General features: G+C 36.3%; 2 protein-coding genes and 1 long non-coding RNA gene across 3 annotated transcripts; 1 reads left to right on the top strand and 2 right to left on the bottom strand.

Moving 5' to 3' along the window:
• The first annotated feature begins 410 nt into the window (after nt 1-410).
• LOC104112698 (thylakoid lumenal 17.9 kDa protein, chloroplastic) lies at nt 411-3138 on the top strand. Its single transcript, XM_009622692.4, has 4 exons — nt 411-717; nt 2227-2341; nt 2430-2499; nt 2730-3138. Exons 1-4 carry the CDS (start codon nt 434-436, stop codon nt 2948-2950), a joined length of 690 nt encoding a protein of 229 aa, XP_009620987.1. The 5' UTR covers nt 411-433; the 3' UTR covers nt 2951-3138.
• Nucleotides 3139-4534: 1396 nt separating this feature from the next.
• Nucleotides 4535-12307, bottom strand: LOC104112699 (uncharacterized). The gene is made up of 9 exons (XM_070197398.1): nt 12188-12307; nt 11975-12039; nt 10995-11055; nt 10332-10382; nt 8574-8717; nt 8388-8477; nt 7975-8081; nt 7137-7221; nt 4535-4960 (listed from the first exon to the last, which is right to left on the bottom strand). Exons 4-9 carry the CDS (start codon nt 10347-10349, stop codon nt 4862-4864), a joined length of 543 nt encoding a protein of 180 aa, XP_070053499.1. The 5' UTR covers nt 10350-10382; nt 10995-11055; nt 11975-12039; nt 12188-12307; the 3' UTR covers nt 4535-4861.
• Nucleotides 12308-12373: 66 nt separating this feature from the next.
• Nucleotides 12374-15523, bottom strand: LOC138907137 (uncharacterized). Its single transcript, XR_011414896.1, has 3 exons — nt 15141-15523; nt 14975-15058; nt 12374-13269 (listed from the first exon to the last, which is right to left on the bottom strand). It is a non-coding gene; the product is annotated as an uncharacterized lncRNA (long non-coding RNA).
• Nucleotides 15524-22607: the final 7084 nt, after the last annotated feature.

The following is a 22607-nucleotide window of genomic DNA, read 5'->3' as shown; positions in this document are numbered from 1 at the left end:
AAAGTCGATCGCTTTATAACTTTTCTATAACTTGATTCGTACCATATCATACGGCACCAAATTTGATTTCATATTATTGCAAAAAGAGAAAAACGTAACTGGACTTGTAAATATAAATGTCTATAGAGCACCGTTAATAAGTAGGGTAGAATTGATGAAATTTCTCCATCTATAACTAAATATCTCGAATTTGAGTATAAAGAAACTGATACAAAAATGCTTTCTTCTTTGTTGAACCTAATCCAAAACAAATTCAAATTTATAAAACCAGTAATTTTAAACAATAAGGAAATTAAAGTAGGCCCTAAAAGAGCAAAACCAAGAGCAAACATATGGGATTCATGAAAGTATCTGTTGTCAAACGTGGCATTCCGTGGACCATAAATAGTAGGCTTCATATAGACGGGACGGAAAAGAAATAGAAACATCAAACATGGCATTTGGAATGAGCGGTCAGCTTCTTCCGCTGCTTCCCAAAGTCACTGCCAAACACAATTCGCCGACCAATGTAGCAGCTACTACTAAAGTTGAACACCACCAATCCGTAGCAACAGTACCATATTTTTGGTCCAAGGTACTCCCTTTAGCAGTTGCTGTTTCGCTGGTCACTCCCTTGTCTTCTTCGGCGATACCTTTTCTCGACTCCAAATCTTCTTCGCTCGTTCCCACAACCCCATTCTCACAATCCAAGAACTTGCCCACTGGACTCGAAAATGGGTAATTTTCTGCGCTCTCTATTTCCTCATTTTAGCTATCCTAATCAAGTTTATAATAATGTTGTTAATTATCTGTTTTGCACTTTGAGGAAAGTCAAATGGGCACTTAAATCTCTCTCATTGCAGAGTCCGAGTCGGAGTTGTTTGTGTAACTCATGGTAATTAAAGCTACTGTGTTGAATTGTACGACCATCTATCTTAAAGTTTAAATCTTTTAGGTAAGATAGTCACATTACTCACATAATTCAACATGCATATCAAAGCATACTAAGGTTCTGAGTACAGGTCTCACCTCGACCGTCTATCACAATGAATTTCCATATGCTAGTCCCACGTGAGGAGACGTGCTGGAGACAAGTAAATATAAATTTTATATTTCCTAACTGTTTAAATTTTTAGATAAGATTGTCGCACAATTCAACATGATATTAGATAAGTTAGAGATGGTGCAGGTTTCACAATTACCACTTCATAAATAATCTCAACATGCTAGGGCGAAGAAACAGAAAATTGAAAATACAGTAAAAAAATTTTTATGCAGGGGTTGGGGTGGGTGGTGCAGGAAAACGAAAAAACAGAAAATTGAAAATACAGTAAAAAAAATTTTTTGCGGGGAGTGGGGGTGAGTGGGTGGGTAGTAACTAAGTAAATTTCTAGATAAGTTGGGTTGGGATCCTATTATTTTGGGGTGAGCTTCATGGGTTGTATTTAGGCTACTTCATGTGTCAGAATGGGCTATAAAAAATAATGGGTTAACTTGGGCGCAGCCCAAATAGACCCATGAGTTAAATGTTGTAGCTCAACCCATTAATCTCTTGGCGGGTTGAATGGGTTTGGGCTCAAATTGACACTCCTATAGAAATCTGTCCCTCCTTAACAGTTCAAGTTTTTTGATGTGGTCGTTCACAATTCAATAAGGAGGCACAGCTAAGTTAATTTTGTCAACTGCTAGAGGTAAAATTTTGTCATTGTCGGCAGCTTAACACACGCATGATCCATTATTCCGTTACGTTGAAGGAGTAGAATCTATAAATGCTGAAGCCTATTGCAGGAAGATAGTCTAGTTGCGAACCTCCTCGGCTAAGAATGTTTACCAAGTATTGGTACTAGTAGTTTGTAGCAGGTACCTCATGTACTCATCCTCAAATATGCTACTGTCACAAAGTCACTTCAATAGACAAGGTATAGATTTTTTGGAATTCACCTAGTCCCTTAATGTCTATAGTGTTATTTCGTAATTCCAATTGTTATTTGAATCTGATTTTTTGTAGTTTTAGATACTGTATTAGGGACCGTCGTGTTAATTTAACTCCATAAGTAAAATATGCGATGCACTCCTTGCCTACTTGGGGATATAATTAATGTTGCTAATTTAGCTTCCAAAAGTACAACCATTCTGTTCTCTTGCATATATAGAATTGAGACAATTATCTAAAGGCAGGCTGCTGAATTAATTAAGGTTTACTTCTTCCATTGGCTTATGGTTTATGCATGTCGCCTGCTATTGCAGAAAAATCAGACCTTGCCCCTCAGTTAATCCGGGGTGTGTTTCGACAAATCCCCAGTCTTCTTCTTCTGCCTTCCCCTGGATGATTCCTCAAAATTCTACTGGCAATGCTATTACGGTAAATAAGATGTAGACTTCCGATAGTCGTTTTGATTTTGTTCGCAATTGTCTATCTGTCTGTTAAATTCTTCATCTGTACGTTGCAGCAATTGCAGGACGCCATTTTGAAGACACAGAAGAATGCAATGATTCAAGTTATTGAAGATATCCCTGATGGTAATCATACTAAAAGAAGATGCATCAAACACTGCACTTTACTCGATCGATATGCAATAGATGCCTGAAATGACTAGATAGATACAGATGAAACTGCAAAAAAGATCACAAAGTGTTCAAATGAAATCAAGATGTATTGAACATTTATTTCATCAAACATTGATTAATTAGAATTTAGGACTGAATAAGAAAAATTCCTGTTTGCTGATGATGGAAACAATTGCATGCAGGAAAATATTTGCAGGCTGAGGTAGATGGAGGATTCGGCAGAGATGTTTTAGAATTTTTGGTGAAAGGAGATTCAGTTGCCTATAGAGCAATGGCCACAAAAGTGACCTATATATACCCATTTACTACAGCATTAGGAGATTCAAAAGGACAAGAAGAAAGAATGAAAAAGATCACAGAAGAGTTGGGCTGGTATGCACCAAGTCTTGACTCAATGGATTAGAACTATGATGTATATAAATATCTACATGCATTAAGTTTTGTAGAACCACTTGTGCACAGCGTAAGTCTTAATCAAAATACTTGTTTTTTTGTCCTGATCATTCAAAAAAAATATTTCTGCTATGTATCCTGGCTGGCACTCCCCTTCGGCGGGGAAACAAATTGGACAATCTAGGAGTTTCTTTCCAAGTGTTATGATTTCACTATATTGTTATGTATAGGACTACTAGCAGAGCAATAGTCCATCTTTCCCAGTGTATCAACGAGTTAGTTTCTCTAGCTAAGTTGCTCGGACTCGGTTGTAGTTATCCGATACGGATGCGGATCTAGAGGTTGAATCCTCTATGATCCAAATTTTAAGATTGGGATTATGTATCTAGCTACGGATACGGGTGCGGGGATTTGACTAAAAGTAATTCAAATATCTAAAAATAGAGTTATAAAAATGTTTAAATTATGAGACATTATGTGAAAAATTTATGTGGTACTTGTAGAGAGCAGGAAAAGGACTACAAGTTCAGTAACCATAAAAAGTGAAGAACATTATTAACATTTGAATGAAGCTAATAAGATAACAGAAAAGCATTTTCTAACAAAGATTGAGTAGTTTCTTTTTCTATCCTAATACATAGGATGCTTCTGGTGTTGGAACTCAAATTTCTTTTGTGATTATTTGACCTCTTATTGCTAAAAAATAAGCATCAAGAGGAACACAATTACACAGTTATAGCTAATGGTTTGCTGATTTTTTTTTAAAAAAAAATTTTAATTTTTTTTTTTTTGGGAAAAGTAGTTTATGGCAGTTAGAAGATGTGGTGAAGGTTTTGATATTTTTTAAAAACTACCATCCCACATTACTTGTTGAAGTGTGGCCACATGAACGAGCTTGATCTTTTTTATGGGGTAACTACGTGAAAATTCATTGACTCTGCATACTCTGCTCTCATGGTTAATTGTATGATTATCTCATCTAAAAGTTCCGTAACAACCTAATAGGAGCTGATACAAGTAAAAGCCTCGCTCCAGAAGAAAAGGAAAAAAGATTACAAGTTATTCACTATGGCTTTGAAGTGGTCCAGTAATCTTACACTTAATTCATACTCGAAGAAAGGAAACCTTCTGGCAGTAGTTGCAATTTTTTTTAATGAGAAGGCGAGGCTTTGTCAACCAAAAAATATTATAGCAGTTGGTCCTGGAATTGTCATGAAACTGACTTATCATGAAAGTAACTTATTATAGCTTGAGAGATGCAAGGTGGGAATATCTTCCTTAACCTTTCCATTTCGAGCCACTCCATAACTAGCAAACTAGAATGGGGTCGAATGAAGAAAGGGATTAATGATTAGCACTCAAAACAGATTAGTGCAGCATCGCAACTTCAACGCACAACTTTTCAACATAATCATTAAGGGGTCGTTTGGTTTAACGAAACAATAATAACAACAACAATATACTTGTAATCCTTGTAATCCTATAAGCAAGGTATAAGGAGGATGGTGTGTATGCAAACCTTACGCCTACCTTGAGTAAGTAGATAGGTTGTTTTTGATAGACCATCGGCTCAAGGGAAGCAAAATAAAAGCAGTTTAAAAAGAAACACGATAACAAAGAATTTAGTTTAACAAACTAGGAGAAATAGTTCCATAACAAAATTTTGCATAAACTAATCAGCGTTAAACTGGAGATATTAGAAAAAATATTTCCGCGTAAATATTGCATTATTTAACCTATTTGCAATGATCAATGATCAAACCGAGAGATATATAGCTCTCCTGCGATTCAATGATCAAACACATATCTTGCTATGTGATGTTTTCTCGCTAACAAAATTGATTTTGGCAGCAACGACCACCAAAGTTTGAAATCAACTTCTGTTAATGCTTGGGGGCTTCAAAGTTTATATTCTGCAGCTTCAGTCCCCTAGAAACTTCTGTTTTTTGGATGTGTTCATGTAAGGCCTTATGACCCACTCGGTTTGAGCTTCATCCTGATCCATCGTTCCTAGTTTTATCTACAGAAAGGAAACAAGTAACTTGATCAGACACGACAGATGGAACGCTGATCAAGACTTTCAGCAAAACCAAAAGATATCACATGATGCTAACATAGCATGAAAGCTGTACATTATGTACATTGACATTCAATAAAGAGACAGCACAAGCACTTGGAAACTTGCTATGGAAGAAAATCATGCATCTCGATGAGGACATTATGTTCGACCATGTTATACTTTAAAATGGAGAAAATGATCTATTTAGAATCAGAAACTGTCAGGCACACAAAAGTTGAACTACACTGTAACATGTAAATAGTATGAAGCGCTACTATTATCTTACATCAAATTGGATGTAAATTATAGAACTTTCAGAGATTACAGGTAGATTAACTACTATATGGAATATGTTCTACCATATTTTTGGCCTGAGTTGGGTTATGCCACAGAATATGAGACAGGCACACATTAGTTGGAGTTTGTGGAAAGTTAATACGGCCGTCAAGAAAATCTGGTTGATGATTCCTACAGCTATTTTTTGGTGTTTATGGACAAATAGGAATAGAAGATATTTTGATGGCATCTCAACTCCAAATCACTCTCTCAAGGCAAAATGGCTACTTGAACTTTTTTGCATTTTTTGGACTTTGTTAGTACTTTTGTCCTAGATTGACACTTTGTATAGGGTGCTTCTCTCTTTTGTTTTTGTCTTTTGTAACTAGGCCTTCCGTAACTATGTAAATATGCATCTTCTTGATGCTTGTTTTTAATGAAACACCTTACTTCATAAAAAAAAAAAAAAACTACTACTAATATCTGGCACCAAATCAGAGAACTGCGAAAAAGAAAATATCAAACTGCTGAATATTTCACCACTTGTGTTCAGGAAGAAAGTAGGATATGGTCTTTCCTAACTTCCACCGTCCTCCACAATATCAATTTCAAGCGCGGAGTCTTTAAGACCAAAACAATGATGTTAAACAATATGACAAATTTCGCAAACAAGAGAAAAAGATAGTTTCAAGTATCTTGGGTCGATAATCTAAGGCAATGGGGAGATTGACGAGGATGTTACTCATCGCATTGGAGCGGGGTGGATGAAATGGAGGTTAGCTTCGAGGGTTTTGTGCGATAAGAATGTGCCACCTAGATTTAAGGGCAAGTTCTACTGGGCGATGGTTAGACTGACTATATTGTATGGAGCTGAGTGTTGGCCCGTCAAGAAGTCCAATGTCCAGAAGATGAAAGTAGCTGAAATGAGGATGTTGATATGGATGTGCGAACATACAAGGAAAGACAAGATTGGGAATGACGTTATTAGGGACAAGGTGGGAGTGACCTCTACGGAGGACAAGTTGGGGGAATCGAGGTTGCGATGGTTCAGGCATGTGAAGAGGAGAGACATAGATGCCTCGGTTAGGAAGTATGAGAGGTTGACCATGGCGGGCCTGAGGAAGGGCAAGGGTAGGCCAAAGAAGTATTGGGGAGGGATGATTAGGCAGGACATGTCATTGCTTCACCTTACTGAGGACATGACCCACTATAGCAAGGTGTGGAGGTCGAGGATTAAGGTGGTAGGTTGACAGGTAGTTGTGAGGCTTACCAATAATACTAGTACTAAATCTGTATTCTCTTATTCCTGGTTCTTTATTACTTGTCATGCCATTCGCTTCCATTACCCTATTACATTACTGTTGCTATCGCTTGTTGCTTTATTTTTATTGTTCCTTGAGCCGAGAGTCTATCGAAAATAACATCTTTGTCTTTATAGGGTAGGGGTAAGGTCTGCGTACACACTATCCTCCCCAGACCCCACATATGGGATTAAACAGGGTTTGTTTGTTGCTGTTGTTGTTCACAAACAAGAGAAATCACAGATTAATAAACTCATGGAGACAAGGGTCCAATATCACTTACAGTCTAGTTACTTGACATCCATTATCATGATACAGATACGAGAGCCTGCAGCATTTTTTTCTTTTTTTATCATTCCGAATTTTTCTATAAGGAATATGTAGATATGAAAAATGACAACCCCCCCCCCCCCCCCCCCAAAAAAATACAACGAGGAAAATTATATAGATATGTCGGTCTGCTAATAAACTTAGATAAGCTATAACACAGTTTCAGAATTATACATAAACACGGATGCGGACAAGAATGATGAATCAAATCTCATTTGAATTGTGGTTACCTGGTAAAGCCGTAGTTCAAATCGAGGACCAACCTCTTTCAGCTCAATTGATTTTGGACCTCCGTGCTTTTCATAGATGTGATGTCTGCATGTTTCGATCAAATTTAATACCAAGCAAGGAGGAAAAGAAGAAGCTGTATATTTGGTAAATGATCAAAACTTAACCTCCTTTTCAACTATCCTCTCTGTCAATCAGAAAAGGCCCTTCTCTTTTCAATCTAATGCTTAGGTCTATATAAAGAGTTCTTTGACAACACAAGGGATAGCCTAGTGGTAAAGACCCTCCACCTCCAACCATGAGATTGGTGGTTTGAAACAATCAAGAGCGTAAAGTGGTAAAAGCTACTGTTATATTCCTGGTTATGAAATTTAACCAGGATACGCCTTGTCATAATCCATTTGTATTGTCTATCCTTTTCTCCTTTTAACTTTTTGAGACGCAGAATTATGATGCATATCTTGGATCTTGCCACCTTTCTATTTGTTAGGATATTTCAGGCAAATCCATGTACACCACCATGACAGAACTAAACAAAGGTTAACGATTTTCTAAAAGATTCACTATGCTAAGCTTGCTAGAACAAAAGTGTAGAATCTAATGACTGAAACAACTAAAAGAGACATCCTTGAAATGATGGACTTTGAAAAAGAAATAAAATGTTACCAAAAAGAAAAAATAATAGAACATGGTCGGGTGCAATCTATTGAAACAGAAGTCAGATATATATCTACTTGTTTAAGGATAGCCAATGCCAAAGATACACTTTACAAGCTTCATTCTGCTCGTATGACACCATTAATTTTTAAGTAATTTAACTACTACAAACAAGAAACTAACCTGAATGAAATGTAGTCCGACTGATTAGCAAATGTGATAATACGTTTTGTATCAGGCTTGGGTACTGGAAACAAATGCTTTAGGATGTTAACTGTCCTCTCACCAAGCTGCATGATCAAAATACTCCTGGTTAGTATAGAACAGTATATTAGATGCTACACTAAGAATACAAAGACTCCAGACATTCATATATAATTAAAACTTCTAGGATTGGATTGTTTGCAGACATAAGCAACCAAATTAAAAACTCTTGATGTCAATATGTCACCAACTGGGAGCCATTGTGAAGCTATAAACTTTAATATGGAGAAAACATCTTGTTTCTTTTGTTAATATGTTTAGCAAGTCCATTGGAAATGCATGAAAAAAATGATAGGTTTTACTCTTCATCAAAAAAGGATGTTAGGTGTAACCTTTGTTGACAATTTGTCAAAAATCAGATGTGGGTACGCCTCCGGCATGGTTCCAACAGATGTTTTGTCCTTTATATCATGTCTCGTGACCTGCATGAAAATGGTTAAATGAGAACATCATCTGCAACTCTTCACAGCCAGCATAAGACTTCTGGAACTATATAAGGGAAGAGTAAGACCACTTACCACATTGAGCAATCCAAAGTAAGCAGTTGGACCAAATGGCAGATGGCTAATGATAATACCATCAGGCACACCACGATGCTCATGGACCAAAATTACATCTGTAAAATCATGAGCTCGGCAGGTTTCAATTATTTCTGATATAACCTGCAAAAAGAGGAAAAAGAGTCTAAAATGCAAACACATAATAAGTGTATAAAATAGGACTAAATACGTATGCAAGTACATAAAAGTTATGAAGTGCTTAAGCCAAATCATTTTCCCCGTTGAAAAAAGAAACGTCCAGAAGATGAAGAGTCACAGCAATTTCTATACAAAACAAATATGTGGCATCCGTTGCCATGTGCTCTCTTCTTTTTATATTCTATTAGTAAGTGCGACTGAAATATGTCCTTGCCCTAGTGGAGTAAAATACGGGCCACTTCAATTTTTCTGAAGCAAAGACACAAAGCTGATACAGGTTACTTCAATTCCTTACATTTTATTTTCATATAATAGAATGGAGTAGAGACTATTAGAATAAAACAACACACAAAAAATAATGTCTTAGAGAGATAGTAGAGAGAGCTGCCCAGCTGCCTATACTATTGGCTTGTCCCAAGAAATACTTAACCAAAGTGCCAAACCTTGTAAATTTTGTTTGTAATCAGTAAAACCTTGTGAAATAAACATGCCAATTGTAAAGTGTTCTCCAAAATGCCCCATTTTCTGCCAAGTATAACAGGAGATTGACATATAAAAAACACAGAGAGAGAGAGAGAGGATCATCATCGTTCAAACTAGCATGTAGGAGGATCGATCCAATTTCTTCCCTTTTATCTTGATGTTCCTTTATTTTTAAATAACAGGGGCATCCCACTTGCTTGTGTGCACCTCAACTAATCCACTAGATGAGTCTAATGAGTCCACTAGTCCATCAATGAAAATTCGATAGAACGCTTAAGTGAAGAAGTCATAATCCATTGAATAAGATCGGCTCAAGGTGATGCCTAACTCTATCCACCAGGGCTTACAAATGGAAAGAAATCACATAAGGTATTTTGCTGCTCTGATGGGATTTGAACCTTGATCTCTCATGCCCATTCCTTACTGCTAGCCGCTAGGCCACACCCTTGGGTGCTGATCTTCCCTATTTTATGCTCAGTAGAAGAACGGACTGACATGGAAACGGAAAGTAAAACAAGGGAGAGAAAATCAATCTCAAAACTGTAGCATATAAGATTCTGATTTGTTTTCTTCCCACCAAAGAGGAAGGACTATGTTAACAGGTTTCTCAAAAATCATAGTGATACTACATTTTATTGTAATATATAATGATATTCCCAAGTCCCAACCACATAAAGAGCCAAGGGTAAAGGAAGTGAGGAACAGTATCAAAATTGAACTAGTACGCGACAGTGCAAAAACAATTAGCTTTCTTAAATACACATTATCACTAACTAAATCTTCCCAAGTACAATGGAATAAGTTTAAAGAAGGTCAAGTTTCAAGATTGAAAAGCGTCCAGTAAAGATTATTAAGCTGACTAAACCCCAGCATTAGGTTGAACATGTCCATACAGATACAAATATGTACATATACCAATAAGTCTAAACTGTAATTTACACTAAAGGAACACCTCGTCCTATTCTTAGATACAAAATAGCTCCAATTCTAAATATTATGAAACTCTTAAGCTATAATGCTCCAAAAGCCATCACTAGTTAGCTCATAATGCATTAAAGCATCAAACAAGAATAGACTTCACAATAGTAAACCAACCTGACCACCACGGTTCATCCGCTGAGCATTAGGGAACACAATTTTCAATTCCTGTCTCCATACAACAACAGGGGAAAAAATAAAGAGAAGGACAACAAGAGAAATCATTACCTTGAAAAAAATATATTTATCAAATAAATGACTGATAAAACGGGGGGGGGGGGGGTTAGGGGACTAGGTTTAGATAGGTACACCAACCTTGACAAACTGAGTAAGAGGAGCACTAGGATTTCTTGAAGTGGTAAGCAAAATTTTGGGATCTTTTTTAGTTGCATTAGTGTCACGACCCATTTTCTGAACAAGTTGGGACCGGCACCCGATCACTAAACATGACCGAGCGAACCATCTACGCTTATCAAATCTATTATAACTTCAAACTTTATATGCCACAAGGCAATACTGTAACCAAATACTTTTAATTAATTTAAATATCTAAAATAAACCAACTCCAAAACTTTATTCGTAGTAACCAATGAAATATTGCTAAGTTATTATCAAAAACATCTGAATCTTAACCCACCGACTGTGTCTATGAAGCCTCTACTGATAAACTGACGCACTGCTCAGGACATGAGATTTCCTAGCCAGTTCTCTAAGTAAACAAAGAAATAGCTAAATAATGACGACTCAAAGGAGTACTCCACGAACAAAAGCGGAGCTCACCAATAGCACTGGAAGTGAGGGAAGTCCTAACCCGTAGCCTGCTCGCCTGCAAAACCGGTTCCTACGTTGTACCGCATAACAACGTAGGTTCCCAAAAGAGAACGTCAGTACCATCCATTGTACTTAGTGAGTCTCAACGACAGGGGACGAAACTTTAATAACATATACATTACGAGCAAAGATTCTAAATGCATGTAAAACATAAAGCTTATAAGAACAATTCTAAAATAATTGCATAATAGCAGTTTATGAATATTCTAAAAAGAAATTCTTTTCTTTTTCTTTCTTATAAAAAAAATACTTCACTTTATACTTTGGGAGTTCCAACTATCCTGACCTATTTTTGTCTTAGTCACCGTGTGATCGGCATGGGTTCGATCCCAACCTGATCGAATAGGCCCAATCCTCGAGGTGCCACTCGCTTCATGGTTCTCAGCGCTCATGTACCATACCTTAGCCTGGCTAGGTAAATTCTAAGCAACGAGATCCTTGCTCGTGTGCTCCCTACTTTGGCACAAGTAGTTTCAGAAAGTCAATGCCTTGGTCAGGACCCTCGGCTTGGACGATGACCCCTTCTCAAAATAAAGGATACTCCCCAAAATCTTTTTCTTTCTAAAACTTTTCTTGTGACTTTTCAAGTCTAAATCTTTTCTAGAACATCTTATACATACTCATGCTGGTATCCTTAAATGTAAAGCATGACATAAGAATGAAATAAACATTCAAAAGTATTTCTAAAGATTCTTGCTTCTTCATAAATTTTCAATATGAAAATAGCATATAAGAATAACACAAAAATCTGAAAATTTATGCACATATATCATAATAAATCATCTAAACTTTTGCTAGAACAATTCTAAGTTAATAGGTACTCACTCGCTCCAATTAAGTAAATATAAACTTTTTTAAGCAATTCATCCAACACCTTGTATACGTGCTTTTGTGAGAAACCGCTTTAGTAAAGGGTTATATCAACTCACCTCAAAACTTCTTGAGCCAATATGTAGGCCCCAGTCCAATTGACACCAGTCAAATAATCGATTCTACAACAACCAGTGCATTTCAATTAATTTTAAAGTTTCGCACCTAAACACGGAACTTTACTGTTGATACAGATAAAGAAGGGAATTAACTATTCAATTCTTACCTACCACTACCTTAAGATAATTGACAATGGGGAATTTTATATAACTGAGTTCAAGAATTAGTGATTTGTAAAGAACCCTAGAATTTTCGTTGCCTGCGTGAATTTCGCTGCCTCTGTTTCTTTGAACAAACAGAATGTTAATTCTGTTTGGTTCTTGTAAGGCTATTTACCCCTCTTGCAAGGTTATTCTGTTTGGTCCAACAGCCCTTTATGGGCTTAGCTTGGCACGTGCTTCTCTTTTTTTTATCTTTTTTTGACTTAAGTAGTATTTAGTTATACCTGCTTTTAATAATTAATAATATTAACAACAACAACAACAACCCAGTAAAATCCCACTAATGGGGTCTGGGGAGGGTAGTATGTACGCAGACCTTACCCCTACCCCGAAGGAGTAGAGAGGCTGTTTCCGAAAGACCCTCGGCTCCAAAAAAAAAAAAAGGAGAAAAAGACAAAAGGACAAAAAGGGGGCAATATTAGTATCACAACAACAATCATATGATAAATAAGAACACCATGAAATCCAGAAGAAAGATGCAAAGCAAGGGGAGATAATATTAGTAAATATTAGTATCACCACGACAATCATATGAAAAATAGGAACACCATGAAATCCAAAAGAAAGATGCAAAGCAAGGGGAGATAATATTAGTAAATATTAGTATCACCACGACAATCATATGAAAAATAGGAACACCATGAAATCTAGAAGAAAGATGCAAAGCAAAAGCGATAGCTAGTAAATAGAGCATGCACTGAAAAGCGAAATAGTAAGCCACAACATTGCCACTAGCTATCTTAGCCAAAAACCCTACATGGCTAGTCCCACAATGGTACGAAGTAAGGCACGACTCAACTGCCTCCTAGCCTACAACCCTAATACTCGACCTCCACATCTTCCTATTAATAATATTTTAATTAATAATATTAAAATCATTAATATTCCACTAATTATATATCCAATTATTTATAAATAGAGAAGTAACTAAAAAATCAATGAGTTTAAATCCATAATAAAAGTATAATTTAAGATTATAAAAATTATAATCTATATTTAACGTGTTTTGAAACTTTTATAGATTTGAGGAGTGTTACAATTAGCATATTCGTCATCAATAGTTGATCGAGGTACTGCATCAACAACATTAAAAAAGATAAAAGACTAGTCCTAGCAAATACATAGCACGTTCAACTCAACGAGTAACGTAATTGGAAACTACCTCATCTCCATCTGGAATACTTATTTCAAAAGAACAAAGAGAAAGAAAGAGAGAGCAAGAGAGAGAGAGCGCATGACAGAAAATACAGCATTAAAGGAACAATGACTGTAAAGGTTATAGGTTCCAATCGCAAAGTCTTTAACACCAAAAGGGAGTTGTCTAGAGCAAAGAAACTTCCATTCAGGGACTGGCTCTACAACAAATCCTAAAACAACTCTTTTTTTATCTTTTTTCTTTTATACGGTTGATAAATAAAAATTGAGAACATGGAACTTCTCCTTTCTTCCATAAGGTCCACTTAACCCCAGCGGACGACAGCAAACAGCATGTATCTATGTTCCCGAGGGACATTAACTCGCACCCTAGGAAGACACCGCCATTGAATGCCAAAACAACCAAAAAGTCCTGGCAACTTGGCAATGAAGCAGAATGACCTATAGTTGATTTTAGCCAAAAGGCGGAGAAAGGTATTCTAAGTCTGATACTATAAGCTGAAGAAAAAGGTAAGAAATGATCATCCACCACAGGATCAGAGAATATGATATTGAAACATGAGATCCATTGAAGTGAGGAACAATAGGCAAAGGATAAGGAGCAGAATATAGCGAAAGATGAAGAAAGAGCCATATATAGCAGGAATCAACTCGGTTCAAGAAAGGAAAAAGATCGCCATGTTGAACTTCTTTAACCACACAAGGTGCAGCTGTTAAGGAGATAGTTCATGTTTAATGTTTCCACAATTCCTTGGCTCTTCCCTGGCCTTGTGTTTTAGGGTAACAATGACGTTAGGGACACTTTTCTAGTAAGCCAAGACATTCAAACAGCACAAAGTGTAGGAGGCAAATCATATCTAATATATAATGCATTTCACGACAGATCTACACTTTATAAAGGAGAACTATGCCAAAATTTACATAGCTTCTCTGTGATGGAGATTTGATTTTCATAGAACGTACTCTAATTTTTTGACCTACTGATACTAAGACAAATTATAGGCAGAAGTAAAAGTGAATAAGGCATGTAATCCCCTTTCTCATGCATTTCCGGCATCTAATAATTTCCAGTTTATTTTATGTTCCATATCCTTCTATCATCTGTCATAACACTCCTCATTGCTTATCTCTTACCTTCCCTTTCATACTCTACAACTATAAAAATTTATATCACATAAGAAGACCAAATAAATTCCTCTTCTTTGCATTCACTTAAGCAGACCAATGTTCCACAATTTTCAACCAACAAAGCACTATTTCTCCAAGCCTATAGATGTTATAAAAGTGCATAAAGTAGATGGAGTTTGAGGCGTTTTATTGACTCAGCTATGATTTGAACCCTTATCTCCCACGATTCATTTCAGTTTCATTGTCCATTAAGTCACACCCTTGGTGTAAATATTTGCCACAAATCCCTTCAAGTTATTTATATCAATCATTTTAAACAAATTCCAGTAAACATGGCACTTCTTTTCCTATCCTAGACATCTTCCATTCCCAATTCAATCAAGTATACCAAATAACCAAGACATGTAGCCGGATCCTTAATCAGCCCTCTAAACTATATAAAAAAAAAAACATGCAAACAAAAGATGGGCAAAAGCAAAAGGGGAATTAACATACCAGCAGTATTTTCATCTTCAAGGTCGATTTCTTTGCGAAGAGCAGCCTCTTCATTCCTGAGCTCAGTTGGAATCGGTTTTCCCTCTGAAATACCCAAAATCGTTCATTAAAAAGAAGAAATATATACAGTTCAAAATTTTCTCATTTATTCAGTGGGAAAACTAACCCTCCAAAGCTGCTTTGATTTTGCGTTTCTTCTCATAGGGCAAACGCTCCTTCCCTTCTATGCATGGCTTCCAAGTCGTTCCATAAAGTATGCCACTATATTAAAATCCGGCGTTCCATAAAGTAGCACTTTTTGTTGTTACATAAGGATGAATTTAACGATACGATACCATAAAATTTAACGATACGATACCATAAAATTTAACTTACAATCAAAACAAACATTGTATTTAAAGTAATAATATGATACAATACAATAGGTTACAACCATCCAAACAAGCCGTTAATTTTGCTCTGCTTTACCATGATACCATAATTTGCTCTGCTTCAGCCTCTTGCTTTCTGCAAAATTCGCCCATCCTCTCCTTCTTTGTCGCTTAACCTTGTAATTTTTACGGTGCTTTTTGCTTTCATAAATTGAATACCAGTTTCTGGAATATCAATTTGTCCGCGTAGTTTTCTTTTGATTATATTTGTCATTTTTGTCACAATTTGTGCAGGTAGCAGAGTCAAATAACATGTCCAAAGTTCAACCCTGCTTTCACCCATCCACCCATGTTTTAGAGTTATTAGCTCCACGACAAAATTACTTACTATTCATATATCTTTGTTTTCCCACTAAAGTAAAGGATTTGCTGGTAAAATCCTTCGAAGTACCACTGAAGTGGAATAATATATTGAAATTTGACGGTAAATGAAAGTTGTTGGTTTCTACTGAAGTACGAGCTTTAATAGTTCCATATATTCATTTCTTGTTGGGTGATAAATTATGAAGGAGAATGAAAGTTTTGGATGTAGTGATTAATTAATTATTACCAAGCATAATGCCCTACCTGTGCACATAGGAAGGCATGTTGTGCTCTTACGATAATAGCAAAGTAGCTGCTTGATTTGTATCTAATCATCTGCTTTCCCCTTTCTGTTCCGGCGCTTCCCTTTTCAATTGTCACATTCTTGACCGTGTGGTTGTTTGTGGTTTATCTCCATCATTGCTTCTGTATTTGAGTGAGCACCTAATAAAATTATCTGTCTTTTACTTTGCAATACATTCAAATGCTACATAACATATTCCACGATAAACACTACAGCAGGTAAGGCTCAAACTGTGCCATATTTTTACTTTAAAAATTCTGTATAGTAGTTTGCCTGTCATTCTTGGAAGTAGCAAACCATTATCATTTGTTTGCTTATTTCTAATGCTTAATACAGTAAGATTGAACAACTTGGTCCTTTTGTTATTTATTGTTTAATATATTGGGGATGGGGCGAATGGGAGGTTTTAAATAATTAGACCATTTATAGAAATAAATTATTGAGCCTTATTGTGCATAGTGTGCTTAATTTTCTTGGCAGAGTAGACTTAAGGTGTGTTGAGGTTTGTGTAAAAAATATCTTCTCACTTGATTTGCCAGTCGTGTGTTGATGGTGTGTCGTTTTATTGGCAGCTCGGAGATTTATCTTTTGCAAATTTACGGGGTTGCCTAGATTCATGTTTGCCGCCATGTCAATTCAATTTTTTTTTAAGACATCACAAGGAGCATATGTATTTCGCACCAATCTGATTCAATGAGAATCCTCGTTCTTTTTAGTGAAAAGTCTATAGAGACTACAATATTTTTTTCCTCTTTTCTTTTTTTTTTCTTTTCTCATCTTTCTGTATTTTACGTTTGATCTTATACCTAGCAAGAGTACTTTTATTGGTAGTAGATAAATCAGTGTTCATCATACTTATATTTTACTAAGTTGTAATTTATACTCATTTTCTTTTTAGATATAACCCTTACTAGAAAGAATCTTAGCAAAATTCTGATAAGTATATTACTACATTTATATTAAATCATTTATTTGTGTGTTGTATGTAAGTATATGTATTTCTCTGAGATTCTTTTGGTGAATAATATGATATGTCACATGAAAATTCATTGTTAGGGAAAAAGAAAAAGAAGCAACAGTTTTGGTTTGAGTGACATTTGCAGAAAAGAGATGGAAGAGGCTTCGCTGCATAATGAGACAACATTATTGAAATTCTTGTTCTCTATCTTATTTTGTTACAATACAGCTTAGAAGCAGGAATATGACTCTTGTTAGCTTTAACTGGATCTTGTAAATTCCTTCTGTTCAGATGCCTTTTATTAGCTGTTGCGACCAAACACACTCACGCAAGTATACGCGGTCGTCAAGTAATAAAGTGACTAAAAGTCGGATGTCGAACCCACGAGGACTTATGATTAACTATTAACTAAATTAGCCTATCTTAATTATCTAAACAAGAATTAAATCTAAAAATATTTTATTCTAACTAATTAAATAAGAAAAATATAAATAATAAACTTTGAACAGAGAAAGAGCAGATTTTTATGATATCAATGTAATGAAAACGATCTAGGGTTATGGGCTATCTAACAATCCTATTGTATTCTTCAATTGAATTGACCGACTAATTTATCTAGCTTATTGGTTGACAGGGTTAATATTGCTCATAAGAATCTGTCGAGTTCTTACTCGCCTATTCAAGCTAACCTAACGCCTATATGTCTATGGAGTTAGAATCAACAAGAACGCATTTATAATTCCTGTAAATCAACCAAGCAAGGCAATTAGGTATATGTCTATCCTAACCACGAATCTGTTCCCCGATGCCCGAGTTCAAGAACTTGCCCTACTCAATCCTATATGCAATATAGAATTCCCACTTTCGAGTTCAATTCTAGATTCGTAGATAATATTCAATTGGTGATCAAGCAATTAAATAATTAAGTGCAAGATTGAATAAATAAACTAATATGATAAATCAAGAAGTCAAAATCAATATCCGAATAACAATAGTCATGAAAGAACCACAACCCTAGAACGTGAAGTTTAGCTCCACATAGACATGGTAGCCAAACAACAAATCATATAAAGAAACATAAAAATTACTAAGTTTGGTAGGAGAAAGATGAAACTTGATGAATTCCGGCCTCCACAGCTTTTTCGTGGCTTTTTCCTCTTCCCAATATGTTCGATAACCTAAAGGAGGCGTTTTTGGCTTATATATTGCGTACAAAAGTCGTGGGCCAAAGCTCTCCTATTCCTAGTCCAAATCGGCTTCAGGGATTGATGCTAAGGTGGATGCGACGCATCCACCTCGTCCTCCATTTCAATTTTGCCTGCGAAGGTGGATGCGACGCATCCACCTTGTCCTCTATTTCTCAGCTTTGCATGCGAGGGTGGATGCGACGCATCCACCCCTAGTTCCTCCATCTCAGCTTTGCCCAGGTGCGGATGCTATGGCGGATGCTATGGGCTGACTTCACTGCTAAGGGTGCGCGAACTGATCTTTTTCTAGATGGATGCGACGCATCCAATCTCTCTTCCTCTACCTAGAGCACCTTTTCTTCATATTTTTGCACTCCAAACACCCTAATTCACCACACACAACTCAATTAGTCATAAAACCAATAATTAAACCATGTTGGGCATTTTAAAGATCAAATAACATCAAGAAGCGGTTAAAATATGGGTAAAGTAACATCAACACATATCGAAATATGCCAAACATCACTACCCCACACTTAAACCTTTGTTCGTCCTCGAACAAACCATCCTATAGTAGACAAAACAAAATTAAGCTCTTATCATTCAAAGCACACTGCACCTATGACCGTGGTTATTTGCAACAATTAGGCTCTAGGCTATGCATCACATACTTCCCTTTTCTTATGCCCTTCTTTAAAAATATTCGAACAAAGACAACATGCTCACAACAATCCTAACCTCAAAAACCGACTCAATGTCACTATGCACTCATGGCTTGAACACCCAACATCATAGAGAAGTCTAATAACGTTACCTATCCCTCGTGAAACCATGTGCCCTCACAACAAGAACAATAGAGCGAGTTCAATCCACACATTCGAATCTCATGATCAAATATATTTTAATGACTCACATATATCAAAGAAAATCGCTCACTCTCACAAAGAAGTCACATGCATGAAATTAGTACCATAGGCTTGCCCTTAATGTAAATCTCTACTAATGTAAGCTCGCTCGATCTAAAATCAATTAGGACTTTTTCATGGTTGTAATGTGGGCTAAGGGACGGGTAGGATATATTTAAGGAATAGTGACTCACCCTCCTAAGCACTTTAATACATCACAAAATTACTTTAAGCGCAAATTCTTCAACACCACTTCAATTTCACAAACAATATCACCCCCAAAACAGTCCCTTTTTCTTTAAGCACTACTTTAATTCATACCCACTAGCAAGAACAAGATAACAATTTATTCATTTTTTTTTTTTTTTCTCTTTCAATTTCCGCTAGTGGTGTATTATTTTACAAAATAAGTGCACTCTTCTTTCTTTCATTGGTTCCACTCAAAAGTCACCCCACACTTAGTCCCTTCTTGCTTCTTTTAGCGCTCATCTAACAATTAAAGTGCTTTAAGAGGTAAAAGGATCAAAACAATGTCAATTAAGAATAAAAAGGGTATAGGCTTGTAATGTGGGTACCAAATAAAAAGTCTACGGGCTCAAAAGGGTTAACTAGGGATAGATTTTATTTGTGATAAGCGATAAGCTCAAAAAGATCAAAGAAAGCCTAAAATCATTTTTCAAACCGAGCATCACCTAAAATTTCGCTTCAACTCACATACCGGGCAAGTTCTAGACACAAGTACAATACATGGACTACACAAAAACCTCACCACACATGGCACATGACTCATTAAGGACGGTTACATTCCGACTCTCAAGTAATGCAAGTATTCACGGAGCCACGAGATATTAAGCATTAAGCGCAAAGTGAACACAAGTCAAGAAAATGAGAAATAAGCGCCACAAAACATGCTATCCATTTTAACAAGGCATCATCAATAATTTCAAATCATACAGAAGATACTACACATGCGAAAGTATAAATATGTTACTATCAAACAAGTCAAGGGCGCCTAGGTTCATCATTCTTGCTCCTTTTATTCCCTAAATTCCTAATCTACTCGGAAAGAAAAAAACTACCCGGTTCAAACTACATCCCATGGAAAAGAACCGAGGCACAAAGAAAAACCACAGGGGATTATTACTACCTAAAGAAAGCTAAAAGATATATTTTGGATTTTTGTTTAGACTTTAATCCCTCAAGAAAACTGTCTAGGAGATCAATCGTCGGGAAAAGTCCAATTTTTCTAATTTTTCATTTTTTTTTTTCCTTCACAAAAGCTACTACACTTAAGAATGAGTACTACAACTAAGCTAAAATAGCACAGAAACTTATCCAAACGATCTCCTCACCCCACACTTAAAATTTTGCAATGTCCTCAATGCACATTATAAATAATAAGAGGGTAAACGAGACTCCCTGGTAGGCCAAAGGCCGAAGCAATAGCGGCTCACGAGGTACTCAGACTTCCCCCAGGCATCGTCCTTTGTGTGGGCACCCCACACTTAGTCCTCACCATCAAGCTCGCTTTTGCACTCTTCTAATGGCTTTGCTTCCTATGCTCATAATCCTACAAAACAAAAATAAATACTACAAAATAATAAAAATAAAATAAAATAAAAAGTAAACAAAAATAAAAGAAAGCAGTAACGCTGGGTTGCCTCCCAACAAGCGCCTGATTTAACGTAGCGGCACGACGTGAACCACTTTTTGCCTCCACCTCGAACTTATGAATTGAGCCCCTAACATGGCATCCAGTTTGCGGCTATGCTCCAGTGGTGGGGCTACAAAGATAACCAGGCCAAGTAATAAATTTTTCACTCTACACTTCTCGGCCTTTAGATGAGGAATGTATTTTTTGCTTTTTGGCATGACAAATTCAAAAATATAGGCATCATGTTCCTCTTCCATTGACTCCTCCAAAGGCTTAGATGACTCGATTTCCATGTCATCATCCAAATACAATGTCGAAAAATGTTTAGAATGAGGACCAACACGCCCCAACTTTAGAATTGTATTACTATTTATATCCTCATATGTGCACACATTAGAGTCTTCAAATATAACATTATCTGCTACCTCGCATGGCTCTAGTGTACTTTTCTCAACATGGGCATCATCAACAGAAATATGCTCGAATGATTGGCTCTCCACTTTTAGCTCCTCAATTTGGCGTATAAGCTCCTTTTCAGCTTCTGACAACTCATTACTATTTTGTTGGGCGATAGACGCAACAACCTTTGCATTTAATTTATCTTGCAAGTCGTGAATAGTAGTGACAAATTTATAGATCCCTTGTCCCAGTTTAGATCTTCCCTCTATAAAGTGTCTCATCCCATCAGTAAGTTCCTCATGTTGAGCTTCATATATTTCTAACTTTTCAGCCTGTTCTGCCAGCCAAGTTTGGCTCAAAATCTCCTCTTTTTCAAAAATTTTCTCTTGCTGGTACTCGCTCTCTTCATTCAATTCTTCCATATTGGCCTTCATTCTTGTGATTGCTGCCCTCATTCTTTTCATATCTTTTTTGAGTTCATCCTGTTGCTCTGCTACTTGCCTCAGAATATCCCTAATATATGCATCAGGCTCCATATCCTGCACTTCATTGCCCCTATCAAACTCAGAAATATCATTAGAAAGATCATAATAAGGGCTCAGAGAAGGATGAACAAAATTAGGACAACCATCCCAATGGCCATCTTGACCACCACACATATTACAAATATTCCACTCAAAGGATTGAGATTGTGCGCACAACTCGCTCCTGGGAACATTCTGACAATTTTTCCACCAGTGGGGTCCTCCACAATATGGACAAGGATCATCAAAATAAGAATAACCATCATTCGAACAATTTTTATTCCAAGATGCCATGCTAAAATAAATAAAAAATACTAACTAAAATAAAATAATAAAAAAAACATGAATAGATAAAAAAATTGTCTAATCTAGAAAAATAGCAAATTTCTAAGTCCCCGGCAACGGCGCCAAAAACTTGTTGCGACCAAACACACTCACGCAAGTATACGCGGTCGTCAAGTAATAAAGTGACTAAAAGTCGGATGTCGAACCCACGAGGACTTATGATTAACTATTAACTAAATTAGCCTATCTTAATTATCTAAACAAGAATTAAATCTAAAAATATTTTATTCTAACTAATTAAATAAGAAAAATATAAATAATAAACTTTGAACAGAGAAAGAGCAGATTTTTATGATATCAATGTAATGAAAACGATCTAGGGTTATGGGCTATCTAACAATCCTATTGTATTCTTCAATTGAATTGACCGACTAATTTATCTAGCTTATTGGTTGACAGGGTTAATATTGCTCATAAGAATCTGTCGAGTTCTTACTCGCCTATTCAAGCTAACCTAACGCCTATATGTCTATGGAGTTAGAATCAACAAGAACGCATTTATAATTCCTGTAAATCAACCAAGCAAGGCAATTAGGTATATGTCTATCCTAACCACGAATCCGTTCCCCGATGCCCGAGTTCAAGAACTTGCCCTACTCAATCCTATATGCAATATAGAATTC

The sequence above is a fragment of the Nicotiana tomentosiformis genome, chromosome 3 (genome assembly GCF_000390325.3).
Source record: "Nicotiana tomentosiformis chromosome 3, ASM39032v3, whole genome shotgun sequence".
NCBI classification, from domain to species: domain Eukaryota; kingdom Viridiplantae; phylum Streptophyta; class Magnoliopsida; order Solanales; family Solanaceae; genus Nicotiana; species Nicotiana tomentosiformis.
This window is presented reverse-complemented; position numbering and strand designations above follow the sequence as displayed.